This window comes from Cinclus cinclus, chromosome 1, assembly GCF_963662255.1.
Source record: "Cinclus cinclus chromosome 1, bCinCin1.1, whole genome shotgun sequence".
NCBI classification, from domain to species: Eukaryota; Metazoa; Chordata; class Aves; order Passeriformes; family Cinclidae; genus Cinclus; species Cinclus cinclus.
In genome coordinates, this window is record NC_085046.1 from 70136530 (window position 1) to 70149220 (window position 12691).

At 40.3% G+C, this 12691-nt stretch overlaps 1 protein-coding gene across 1 annotated transcript; it reads right to left on the reverse strand.

Moving 5' to 3' along the window:
• Nucleotides 1-1714: 1714 nt before the first annotated feature.
• On the reverse strand, nucleotides 1715-6232 carry LOC134046034 (ovalbumin-related protein Y-like). Its single transcript, XM_062496287.1, has 7 exons — nucleotides 6065-6232; nucleotides 5358-5408; nucleotides 4616-4744; nucleotides 3779-3896; nucleotides 3413-3555; nucleotides 2922-3077; nucleotides 1715-2119 (listed from the first exon to the last, which is right to left on the reverse strand). The coding sequence occupies exons 1-7, from the start codon at nucleotides 6230-6232 to the stop codon at nucleotides 1715-1717; spliced, it is 1170 nt and encodes a 389-aa protein (XP_062352271.1).
• Between the last annotated feature and the right edge of the window lie 6459 nt (nucleotides 6233-12691).

The window sequence follows — 12691 nt, forward strand, 5'->3', positions numbered from 1 at the left end:
CTTGTTTCAGTTTTATAACAGATCTGTAATTGTTTATAAACTTGCACTCTCTGCTTCTTTGAACAGTATTTTATAAACCCTGTCTTTTTGTTTTAGTTGTAACAAAACTGTCCTTAGTGCCTGAGCTTTTAAGGGAAGCAGAACATGATATGAATAGTAAACCTTGAAATTGCATAAATGAGAATTGTTTTTACTTGAATATTTCTGTTAACTGTATCTAATCTCTTATAACTCTCTTGGGAAGACCACTATTAGCAGTTCTTCCGTAGGCTTCATAGCAGCCAAGATATGTTTCCCTATAGTCAGCATCATAATTTCAAGTTATACTTAATACTCACTTTTGAAATGTTTGACACAGCTCCGAATACTGCCAAGTGTCTCCCTTTTTTGAGCACTTTTTAAACACTGTGATTTGCAGTTCTGCACGTGTATGTCAGCAGAAGGAAGGTTGCTTAAGTGAGTGATTAACACTAATAAGTCTTTCAATTGGATAAACTGCCACCTGAAGAACCTTCCCCTAAAGACTCCGAGATAAGAAATAGTATCTCTAGGGGATTATGTTATCAAAAGATAGTAACAAAGATTTCCTTGCATGGTTCTTGTGGGTATTAGACAGCCGAAGCAGTCCACCTTTTAAGAAAAATACTTTCCTCATGTTTTTGAAGTTGCATCTCTTAGGCATCACCTCAATGTATTTATTGAGAGCAACTAGAGGAAATAGTTTTAAACTACCTGGAAATACAATAGCAGTTTTTAAAAACTGAGTTCTTTGATATGTCATGTGGAGATGAGCACAAGGTAAAAACAGGAACTGTAGGGCTTACCTTGCTTAAACTCAAAATTTTGGGGAAAAAATGTTAAGCTTTTTAATGACTTCGTATATGGGTACATTCTGGTTTTGAAAATAGTATCTAAATCCTAGTCTAAATGCATTCTGTCAATAAGCAGGACCCACTATATCATATATTTTGGTTGTGTGATGCAGTAGCCCAGAACAGGTAGAAACATGTTTAGTTTGCAATGCTTTTATTAGAATAAATAGAAGGACCAACAACTGACATTCGCAAAATCAATGATATGTCATGGGAATCAAGGTGGGAAATTGTATCAGTCAGGAAGGTGTTGTGTTTGGAGATGATGATTTAAGAAGACATGGTAAACTTTGTGTATGCCCCCTTAGAACAAGAGACCTTAGCCTTACAATACATGTAGCACAAGGAAGCACAAATGTATTACTCAAAGAAGAATGATTTGCTGAAATAATGAAATTTATCTGCAAGTTTTCAGGCATTAATTCAAGGATTGTTGCCCAACAAGTTCAACAGAAAGGAACAGGATTATTCTAAAAGCTGTGTTTATTTCAGAGACCTCCTATAGAAATACCAGAGTCTCAATATCAGTGTCAGAATTTCTCACAAGAATCAAAGCACTGGTCCTGAATCTTAAGTTACTCAATCACAATGGAAAATACTTATAAGCTACCTCTTGAAGTTCTCATTTATTCCTGGATATAAGTCCTAAGGACAACTTATATAAGCAGAAGTATCTGCACCCAAAGATCTGAAAAGTCACAGACTTCTTCAGGAATATATCCCTAGATATTGAAGGCTTTCCACTTAGAGATAGTGAGGAGATGAGATTATACTACAGTACTAGAGTAAAGGGAATCTGTTTCTTGGGGGTAGGCAAGCATTATTTCCAGCCATTTTTCTCCTTAGGGGGAACAATATCTGCCAAAGAGGAGGATCATGTCACTTGGATTGTGTTTAATCAAGAAAAGGAATGGGTGGTCAGCCCTGAACTCTTCAAACTCAGAGGAATGTTGGATGTCTCCAGTCACAACCTCTGAGCCACCAGCCTCCTCAGTGCCCTCTTCAGTGACTTCCATGAATGCCTCGTGGATGGCCTCAGATATCCTCAGGCCCTCTGCTGAAGAGATGCCAGAGAGGTTGGCCGAGGGGCTGAACAGGTCGGTCATACCCAAGGATGTCAAGACAGACGTGAGGTTATATTTCTCCTCAATCTTCATGCGTGGCAGGTACACTGTCACCCTCTTCTTTTCCATCACCTTGGAGCTGGTCCACTCCAAGAGTTTTTCATAGCTGATTTTGTTCTCAAGCTGCAAAGAGAGGCACGGAATGAAATGTCTGAGACAAAAGTTCAATGGCCTTAAAAGCTCTGTTTTTACCACCTCGTACTGGCATTTCCCATTAACTTTATGTACACAACAGAACTGATACTTGTTCCTAAATGCACTTGTTTATCTTGTATGCTTCATCCTGACTACAGAGCCTGTATCATCTGTCTGTCTTGAAGAAGCTCCTCAAACCTTTTTCGTCTGAAAATCATCTTTTTTTTAAAAATACAGTTTTTGAAAACATCAAATCAAATTGGTCCTAAAACTGTTTCTCTTGGAAGATATTTTATTGATCCCTTTCCACAGCTTTATTCCTTTAGTTAGTTAGTTTTAGTTTAGTTAGTTTTCTCATTTTCCTTTTAATCAGATCTTGGAAACTTCCTGCATCACTTTCATATTTTGTGTCCCCTAGGATAAACTTTTCTTTTTTAGCAAACATTTAAAATCACTCACAGTGATAAAAATCCTGCTACCTTGCCTGCTTCTGATACCTGATGGAGATTGCATATAGCAACTTATATATGCATATATACCATATAGCAACATCCTCTTCCGCAGGGCTGCAGCAGCATTACACTGCTTTACCTTCATTTTATGAAACTGAGCTCAGGACTCTCTTAAGAGGCTCTGCCTGAGCACCTGGGTGGATTTGGTGCTCCCCTGCCTGCCTGCCTAGCATGCCTGTGGGGTGGGCAGCAGGAATGTCAATGGACAGCCAAAGGTCTGACAGCAGCCAAGCCCTACTGAAGTCATAGCTCTTCTGCTTGCCCTGCCAGGGCCATACCTGCACCAGGCCAGAGATGTCATCAGGCAGCAGTACCAACAGGCTCAGCTCTCCACTGGCATATGGAAGTTCCAGGATCTTAATTTTCTCTTCAGCCACTCTTGCCACTTTGAAGGTGCTGTTCTGACACATCATTTGCACAGGTCTGCTCTCTTGCTGCAAAAACAAAAGTGTGAGATGGTGTGATGTGGGCGCAATTTTTTCTTTGGTCAGACAAATGTGCAAGCCCTTTGAAAGGACAGAAATCAATCTTCAATCATGCTGCCTTTGGAGAAGAGCTGTGTCTCCGTTTTCCTCTCTTGCTTGCCTGTGTGCCCTGGAAGCCTGGTCAGACACAGATCTTTCAAACACTAGTTGGCTTTAGGCCCAGGCACTGACAGTGAGGGACTCAGCTCTATCACCCAACCTATGACAGGTATTTGTAACACCCAGACTGCTGGCTGTGTGAGCCAACAGCTGCCCTGGCCTGAAGGGTGTCTGTGCCCTCCTACCTCAGTCACATTGAAAGGCTCTTCCCTAGTGTGTTCTTCTTTAAATGCAGTTTTCCATATCCCTTTGAAGTAAATGACATTCACAAAGACCAGCGCAGTATCGAGATCAACAGAGTCTGACACAAGGAAGTCTTGGATCCGTCCTTTAAGAAAGAGACAGGGCAGAGTGGGGTAAGATACAGCTCCTCTGGCTTGCACAAATCTCTGTGATGCTGGGGTGAGGGTGGGGGTTTCTGCTTTTTGGAGTTTTGTTTTCATAGCAGTGAGCTTGCTTGACCCACCTTTTCTAGAGATTATGAGGGAAGATAAGAATATAGTTTATGGTAGGTGGGGAGAAATACCTGCTACCCATTTTTCAGTCCTTACCATTTGTCTCTTTGTCCACCCAGGAATTGATGAGCTGTCTTGCTTCCTCTGCAGCTGTTTTGAAGTCAACTTCTTCCAGCTCTGCTCTGTAGAATTTCTTTGCGCACTTTATGTATTCCTATAAGCAGAAAGGTTACACTTGTCAGACTGATGAGAACTTGGAATTATATGGATGTGTAAAGCAAGATTGTGAAATAAATGGTTTAAGGAACAGTGAATGTTTACACCTGGGTTTGAACATGTCAGACCCTGAACATGTAAGTCACATCTGTCTTCTTTCAACTGAATCTTAAAGCTGTACAAGAAAGACTGCTTCACATATATAGGTCTGGCACCTTTTGATGAGACAGGGTTCTAAGTTTAAATTTTCATACATTTCCTTTGTTTTACCAAAACAGTTTCAGTTTAACAAACAATTCTAGGACAATGTTTGTCTCCTTCTCTTTGTATTCACTCTTTATTTTGAATATTGTGTTCTCACATTCTTAGATTTCAAAAGCAAAGCTTCCCTTCACTAGGAAAATTGAAAATTTAAACTTTTATTATTTCAAGTAATAAAGTTTATTTAATTTCCCTTAAAAGTTACATTTTCATTAAAAGCCATCTTTCTAGTAAATTAACAGCAATCTTGACTACTCCCTGTGATTTGCAACATCGGCATTTTTTATGCCATTATATCTTTTGCCTTCATCTAACAGGCATGGAAAGGTCCAAACTCATTCTGTACCAGTTCACAAGCACCTCTTCATCGACAGAGAGTGGGCTACTGTTGGTGGTGCATCTCTAGGGCAGAGTCACAGGGAAATCTCATGGAAGTCAGTTCACAATATGACTCACCTCCAGAATAGGGTATGTTTTCTCAATATAGAGTCTGTCAGCAATCCTGAGTGAGTAAGTAGCATTTTGCCTGCTGATGTCTGAGAGAAGATCCTTGAATGATTTGTGGATGTACTCAGCAGCGCCACACTGAGGTGATGACATGAAAAAAGAAGATAGATTGCATTAGAAAATAAGATCCTAAAGTATTGTCCCGTTCAGCTGAGTGGTGACATAGGGCAGTCTTCCCCCACAGGCTGTCACCTTTGGGACAGCTGGTGCTGTGGTGGTGGTGCATTGAACAGACAAGTTCATCCTTGTCAAGACAAGTCTCCTGAAATGTGCTTTTTAAAAGATTTTAAAAGTTGTGTACCTGTCACTGAGACTTCTTGGCTCTTCTCTGCTCAGCATCTTTCTGCCCAGATGCAAATCAAGCTGCTGTACTCTGGCTCTAGATACAGAGCCCTGTCACTCATCCCCCAGCACCACTTGCCTGGGAAGATACCCTGGTGCCCAAAGCATTCTTCCCACACTGTTATCATTTGTTCTGGTGCACGATAAGCAACCACTTGTCTTTCTATGTTTGTCAAAAAACAGGTGAATCACACCCTCCTTCCCTCCCTCTGCAGATCCCCTTGGTTTGAGGCCATTACCACAGTTTTTTGTCAGGGTCGGAAACTGCCAGGAGGAGAGAAAGAAAAGTTCTATTTTTGTTCTGAGGAAAAAAAATAAGACAGAAACAAAGATTAAGTTATTTCTCTACCTGAGAATCAGAAATGTCTCCATCTCCTGTAACATTGTCAAAGTGAAGAACCTGCAAGAGAAAATATCAGTGGTAGAAATGACCAAAAATAATGTCAATTCAAGATTTACACATGTTGCTTGTGTAAAAAAACCATTGTCTCATAAAAGAAAAGAGATGCTGAGGAAACAGACTAACTAAAACTTTACAGGTGAGCTTGCAACTGATCTATGCCCTCTGTGACCTTCTTGGAAACTGTAAATACTACTCTTTACTTAGATGATTATTTTTTCTAGTGAATGTCTGTAAATTAATTGAGTTACATATTATGTATTCCTAAAAATTTTCTGTCTTCCCACCTTTCTAGGATTTATCTTTTATATATATATATATATATATATATATAAAGAAAATCTGATTACATTATTTGAAATTTGTCGGAATTTAAAAATCATAAAATTGCCTGACTGGTAATCTATTTCGCTATTGTCCCTCAGATTTTTTTTTTAAATATTTAAATCAACTGCCTGTTATATAGAAAATATGCACCTTTTAAATTAGTATTTTCTATATATAACTCTTGATTCAGTTCTCCATTTTGTGACTTTGGCTTAGTTCTTGTGCAGTGAAACAGGTGAGAACCTTGTCAGTGGATAATATTTTTCAGTGATGTTACTTAGAAGGAACAAGTAGCACAAGTAGAGGACACGTAAGTAAGAGTAACTTACCTTCTCCATCTGGGATTGAGTCTTACCCCTCGCTCCCATATACACCAGGGCCAGGGTTGAAAGCATGCTCAGGGAGGAAAAGAGCACGTTGTCATTGCCGCGGTGAAATTTCACCTCTTTGAACACATCAAAACAGAATTCTGCATTTGCTGCACTGATGGAGCCCATTGTGAAATCCCTGTTGTCTGAAGGAAACAGAAAGAGCCTGCCTTACTGTGGTGAAATAGGTAAATTGTAATGCAGAAAATTCAGTGCACATGAACCCCAAACAGTGCACATGGTTTTTTCAGCAAACAGAATCCAGTGGTGTGGATTTGAAAGACAGACATGCTTTTGGATTCATGAGCAATCAAAGTGCTGGACATCTGCCATCTGTGCACAGGCTGGTGAAAGAAGAAAACAGACTAGAAAATACTAGAAAAATTGAAATCTAATGCAACAGTATAGTGTTTATGTCACTTATAACTTAAGGTCTCGAGGGTCTTCAAGCAATTTGTTTGCCTGTGCAGCTGCTACACAAAAAAATCCAAGGTATTCTGCCATATGTGTCACAGTCCCTATGGAATCAACATCTTCATGGGACAGTCATCTCTTAATGTGAGATAATTTGAACAACAATGCATCTAACTGCTCCCCTGGTAGAATGGATGCTCATTCTCTCTCTAAATTGAACTGACTGTAGAGGTGATATAAAGTGGATTTTTTTTATTATTATTTACCTGTTCTGCTTACTATTATATTTTAGGCTTTAAGCTCTGTTTATGCTCTTGGTGAAGCAACAGATTCATGAAGCAAATGCTTGAGGGGGTTTTTGTTGCTATTTATCTTTTAAAATGTAACTGTTAAAGATAAGACAGAGCTGTGGAATGATGGGATCATTTGAGCATCCTGCACTCCTCGCCTTCATTCAGAGAATATCTTACATAACCCCTGGAATTTAAACAAATTCAATTTTGTCTTTTAATGCTAAATGAAAAGTTAAAGCAATAGAGGAAGAAGGAAGAAAGACTGTTGTAACTTATCACCAGATTTTCAATGTGGAAGAGTTAGTAAACAAAACTATATTTCATAAATATAAATACTTTGACTTTATGCATGGCAGACTGTGGAACAGCAAAATAATACAGAAGATACATCTGCAGGTAGGTAAGGTTTCTGCAGAAGGCATCCTGTGGTAATTAGTTTCTTCAGCTGCTACTGAAGGCCACAACCATGAGGTTACATTAATATGATTTTAGTATTGTAAAATTTTTTTTGTCTTGCAGATTAGAGCTAAAATCATAATTGAAATAAATGCTTACCTTATCAGATTCACCAGGGAAAGGTATAGCACAGCTTCTCTGCTGTACTTGGGGCAGACTTGACGAACCCCTTGGAATATATCTTGCGCTATTTTGTGACACGCCCCGTGCTGCCTGTTCTGTGTTTACCCAATAAAATGATGGATAGAGCTCCATGTCAGACATGCACTTTTACTTGGAATAAGTCCATTTCTGGGGAAAAAAAAAAAGAAAGAAAAAAAAAGAAAAAGGAAAAAAAAACCTGAATGAAAGGATTTTAATTTAAAGTTTCCAAAAAGGAAGATTTATTCATCATAGCACATGAAACCTTGCAGAAAAGACAGAACATTACAATGATTGAAACAAAAATAATGATAAAAGCTATTAATTGCAACTTGAATGGTAAGTATGATTTGGTTATGGCAGCAAATAGTGTAACATAACTTGTGAAAATAAAACAGAAAAGAATGGTGAGGAATTCAGTCTTGCCGAATGTCTGTAAGGAATTTTGTCTTATTTTCCTTAATATTCCTCTGTCTTGAATAGTGATGGGCCAGGTCCATCTCAGAGTTACCATTCTGTGAACTCACAAATTTTGGTAAGATCAGCTTTTGCAGGGATGTATTTATTGCAATTTTTCTCCCAGTGTTGGCCAGACTAACAGTATTACCAGTCTTTCTTCCCTCCAGAATCCCTATCTCTTCCTAAGGAACGGAGAAAATTTGCCACTAGGAATGCATGAAAGAGCATATCCTTTCAATGTTTATTGCCAAATTTAACAAAATTGAAGTAGATTTTTCTTCAAAAAGTTATATGTATTTGCCTGGTATCCCTTGCTGCATTGTAAAACACCACAGTGTTTCACAGAGCACCCTTTTTCATTCCAGAGCAATCCAGCTCAAGGAACTCAGACATAGTCACAGTCTGTGTAGCACATCAGTGGAACAAAATACTCAGTGAGAGTGTTTTGGGAATATAAATTAATTTCCAAAGCAATTTCAGCACATCTATACAGGGAAGAATTGCAGAAAAATGTGTTGGGGAAAGTGAAGTTGAGAAAATAAGAAAGACAAGATTTCTGTAACATTTTTAGTTCAGGCATCAGGATATTTAGATCCAAGTCAGATGCTACTAGAAAAGGATTTGAAGTTGCTGCTATAATTTTGAGGGGTAGTTTAAGGCGTGCTGTTCTTTTCCACAGGTCACAGCACCAGATGCTGCGTTCAAAATGTGCCTTTTGTACATACAGAGACCATTCTTATAAGACCATTCTTACATTTTTCCACAAGCAACTTCATGGCACATCAGCTGAACAAACCAGCTGAAGAAACATTCATGGTCTGCGAGACAGTCATAATATACAATAGCAAGCAGAAACCAGTTGCATAATTCCTTTGAAATAAAAGAATGGACAGACAATAAAAGAAACTGCTTTGACCTCTCAAATGCTACACAATTTTAAAACAGGAATCTAAAGTCAATACACAAAATGGCTCTGAAATTGTCTAGAACAAATTATGCTTCGGGAGAGAAAAGGTGGACTTTTTAACCCTTTTAGTTGTCTGTGTAAGAGGAAAGCCTCTGAATCATCCCTACCTTTCTCTCTAGTACAGTTCTTCATAGTCCCATTCATCTGAAGTAGCTCATGCAGTAGGAGCCATGAAAGGCTTGGTCTGGACTGGAGCATTTATATCACACTGGTACTTTACATGGTACAGTGTGTAGTCCAGGCCAGACTACTACAACCTTTGTTAGGCAGGAACAGGGCTTTTAAGGAAAGATCTTTAGACCTTGACCCGCTTGGGTGGCTCATCACTGCAGATGTACTGCAAAGAGAATGAGATATTCTCTCACAAGAGCAATGTGTGAACTGGTCACCACTGTTGTGATCCCATTTAGCTGAAAAGGGTCCCACCTTGCTGGAAGACAACAGGTCAAATAGGTCAACAGTGCATGTGCCTGTGTAGGGTGAATCTTTAACCATGCAGTTGGGTGTGCTCCCCAGACTGCAAGCTGTCCCTGCAGCTGCTGCTCCTTCTCCCTTTCCATCTTGAGACTGCCTTGTTTCTGTTCAAACTGCCTTCTACACTCGTGGCCAATGGTCTATTGTAATACACTTGACAGCTCAGAAGGCAAAGGATTAGCCAGTATGTTTGTCTTGGTCACTTCTAATATTTGGATATGCCTTGAGTCTTGTTCCTTGACAATCAAATTATCTAGTGGTTTGCTTTGACTCACCGTATGTGAGCCACCTTGGCGCTTGTGCACCATCTACCTGAATCACATTGGTATCAACATAGACAGCCTGTAACTTGGTAGCTACAAAGATGTCCCATGAGTTGGTACAGAAGTTTTGTAACAGCCAAATCACAGCATTAATATTGTCAGCAAAATATTTCTGAGTTGAATATATTCATTAATAAAAAACACGTTTTGGTTTATAGTAGAGAAGAGGCAATCTGCTGCTTGAGAAGCATGTTAATGCTTCAGTAACCCATGTTACGATTTTGTTAGCATTTCTATTTTTTTATTGGTCAAATGAATTATTAATGTAAAACAAGTTGCAGGGGCAACTAAATCATTTCACAAGTAAGTAAAAATCTCAATTATGATCAACTATCAGCAAAGAATTGTAAGAATATGAGAGGTAGTGCCTGGCTAACTGGGCAACTTTAGATCCGTCATGGAGTCCAGTAAGGTTAAGCAAACCTTCCTGCAGCTGAAACATTTCCTTGGAGAAAAGATAATGTATTGCGCCCTGTCCAGCACAGCTGTGTAATGCAGCACAAACACAAAAGGATGTGTTTATCCACATATCCTTGTTTGACAATGCTTGTCCCAAGAAAGAGGTCAGTAAAAGCTCAGTTGCCCTTTCCTCTGCTGGGCATTTCATTGTGGTGCTGTCCCTAAACCAACAGACTCTTGGACGTTTGCACCTTTACAAAAGGATATGAAGTCCAGGTCAGCTCACACACCAAAGCCTCTCATCCAATCACAACATCCTACACAGAGCTCAAGATTTAGTTCACATTCACGCTGCTGTTGTTTTGTCAGTGGGAAGGAGCATTTAGATTGTTTCATGTTTGTCTTGCTCAGAGTGAGTGCCAGTGATTGTTCAGTTAGGTGCCACTGCAGACCTTGGTGCTGTAGCTAACCAGTGATGGTTTCTCTCTCAGTTGTCCTGTAGGACCGTGTTCTTCCCCCAGTCTGAAGAAACTTCTGGTGTCTGGTCAAGCTCCTTCAGACAGGAGCTCTTAGCCCACCTGATGTCTTTCATCAGCAGCCCTGTGCCATCCTGAAATGTTGGGTACCTTTGCTTGCAGTGCTGCCTTGGTCACTCACAGGCTGTGACAGGGCTGTGCATACCTCACTGTTGGCTGAGTGAATTTCTCCAGTAAAGGCATCTTCAGAAGGATCCCATATAGGATTTGGTCACAAGTCACTCACCCTTACTGCATCTGTTTAGCAGTGCACACAACATCCAGGGTCTGCAGCTGGACAGGTTATGGACCAGCACACAGTGCTGTCCCTTTATCAGTCTCCACAGCACATGTGAAGTCCCTTATTCATCCCTCAAGTCTATGGGATCAGCCAGCAGCCAGGGTGATGCTGTGTATGGCCTTCCTCACCAGCTCCTAAGGAGGCAGCAAGGTGATGAAAGCCTTACACCCAGCATACACACAGGACAGGAGAGATGGCCACTGGGACTGGCATGGCAGTTAACTGGCTGTGCCACATGGAAGCTTAATTACCATCATTCTTCCCCACAGAGAAGCCTGTTTGTGGCAGCCTGTGACTAACACTGCCCATGTCACCACGCCTGTTATATTACCTCCCATCATTCACTGGAAGTCTGCCCAGCATGTCCTTTACTCTCAGGAAAAATAGCACTTTTCTTTTGCACAAAATAGGACAAACCAATCTCTTGCTTTTTTTCAACACAGACATCCTTCCGCATAGCCTTCCTCTCCTCTGACTAGCAGCCTACTGAGATTCTTTACAACATTCCTGGTATGTCTCCTGCAGGAAAAGACTGCTGCAGAAAAGGAGAAATGTCACTGCACAAGGGACCACGCCATGATGTTGGCAAAAAAAGAACTGGAAGACCTAGCAGACACCAAGTTGACTGTGAGTCAGCAATGTGTCCTTGTGGCAAAGAAAGTCAACAGCACAAGGGGATGCCTTAGAAAAAGCACTTCCAGCAGGTTAAGGGAGCCTTTCCTGCCCTTCTACTCAGCAGTGGCGGGACCACAGATGGAATGCTCTGACTAGCTGTGGGATTTCCATTACGAAAGAGATGGGGATGTACTGGAGCAGGACCAGAGAAGATGATTAAGTGATTAAAGCATCTATCATGAGAGGAGAGGCTCAGAGGTACAGCACTGGTTACCCTGGAGAGGGTAAAGTGCAGGGGATCTTATTCATGTGCATAACCTTCTTGATGGGAGAGGAAAAAGAAGATGGAGCTAGACTTTCTCCTGTGAACAGGCAAGAGAGAAGGGACACGACCTGAAATAGCAGAAATTACATTTAAACATAAGAAAGTACATATATTATATTTTTTTAGATAGGGAGGTAAATCCAGGTTGCCCAAAGAGGCTATGGAGTCTCCATCCTTGGTAATATTCAAAACCCAAGCAGCCTACTGTAACTCACCCTAATTGAAAGGGGGAGCTTGGAATAGAAAATCAGCAGAGGTCATTTCCAGTCTCAGCTGTTCTCCGCTTGCTTATTATATCTAGAGGAAGATCCCAAGGGAGATGGACAGAGTAGGTTACTGAACATTAATGTGCAAAGAAAGTACAGTGGTGTGGATGAGGCACTTGAATGGGAGTGTATGGCACGTTTCAGAGACGTTTCACACATGCTGTGCAGAGAGAAATGTTGCCCCATAGTGGCAGAGCCTTGGATGTCTCTTTGTGTTTTCTGGAGGGGTGCAGTTTATACCACTACATGCAGAAGGTTTCAGATTTTTTCTTGTTAGCTGCTAAGCCTTATTTCTGGTACTGCACAGCAGTCTGTAAGAGAAAAAGGATCTCAGTTCTTCAGAAAACCCTTTGGAAGACTGTGACAAAAATGCCAGTGGCAACAAGGATGTTTTCAAAGTTTATTTATTTTTGCCTTTTTTCATGAAAGTCTTTTGGAGCATTTTAATATTATTAAAAGCAAATATTAAAGCAAGTTTCAGGTTTAATACAGTATTTCTGAAATTGCACTTTTTACTGTCTCCTGTCTTCTTTTTGTAAAAGGGAAGCTTTGTACTTGCCTCTAAGTCTCATGACCCTTTGCTTTTTTCCTATTCCTTCATTTTGACCATTATTGTTCAGGAAACAACATTGGTCACTGA

Bases quoted from the DNA above. Each gene is read 5' to 3' on its own strand.
- LOC134046034 (XM_062496287.1), bottom strand. From the start codon at position 6,232: ATGGGCTCCATCAGTGCAGCAAATGCAGAATTCTGTTTTGATGTGTTC. The intron at 3,897-4,615 runs GTGAGTCATATT...TTCTGCTTATAG, and splicing joins AAACATACCCTATTCTGGAG to GAATACATAAAGTGCGCAAA. The intron at 3,556-3,778 runs GTAAGGACTGAA...TCTTTCTTAAAG, and splicing joins GGTGGACAAAGAGACAAATG to GACGGATCCAAGACTTCCTT.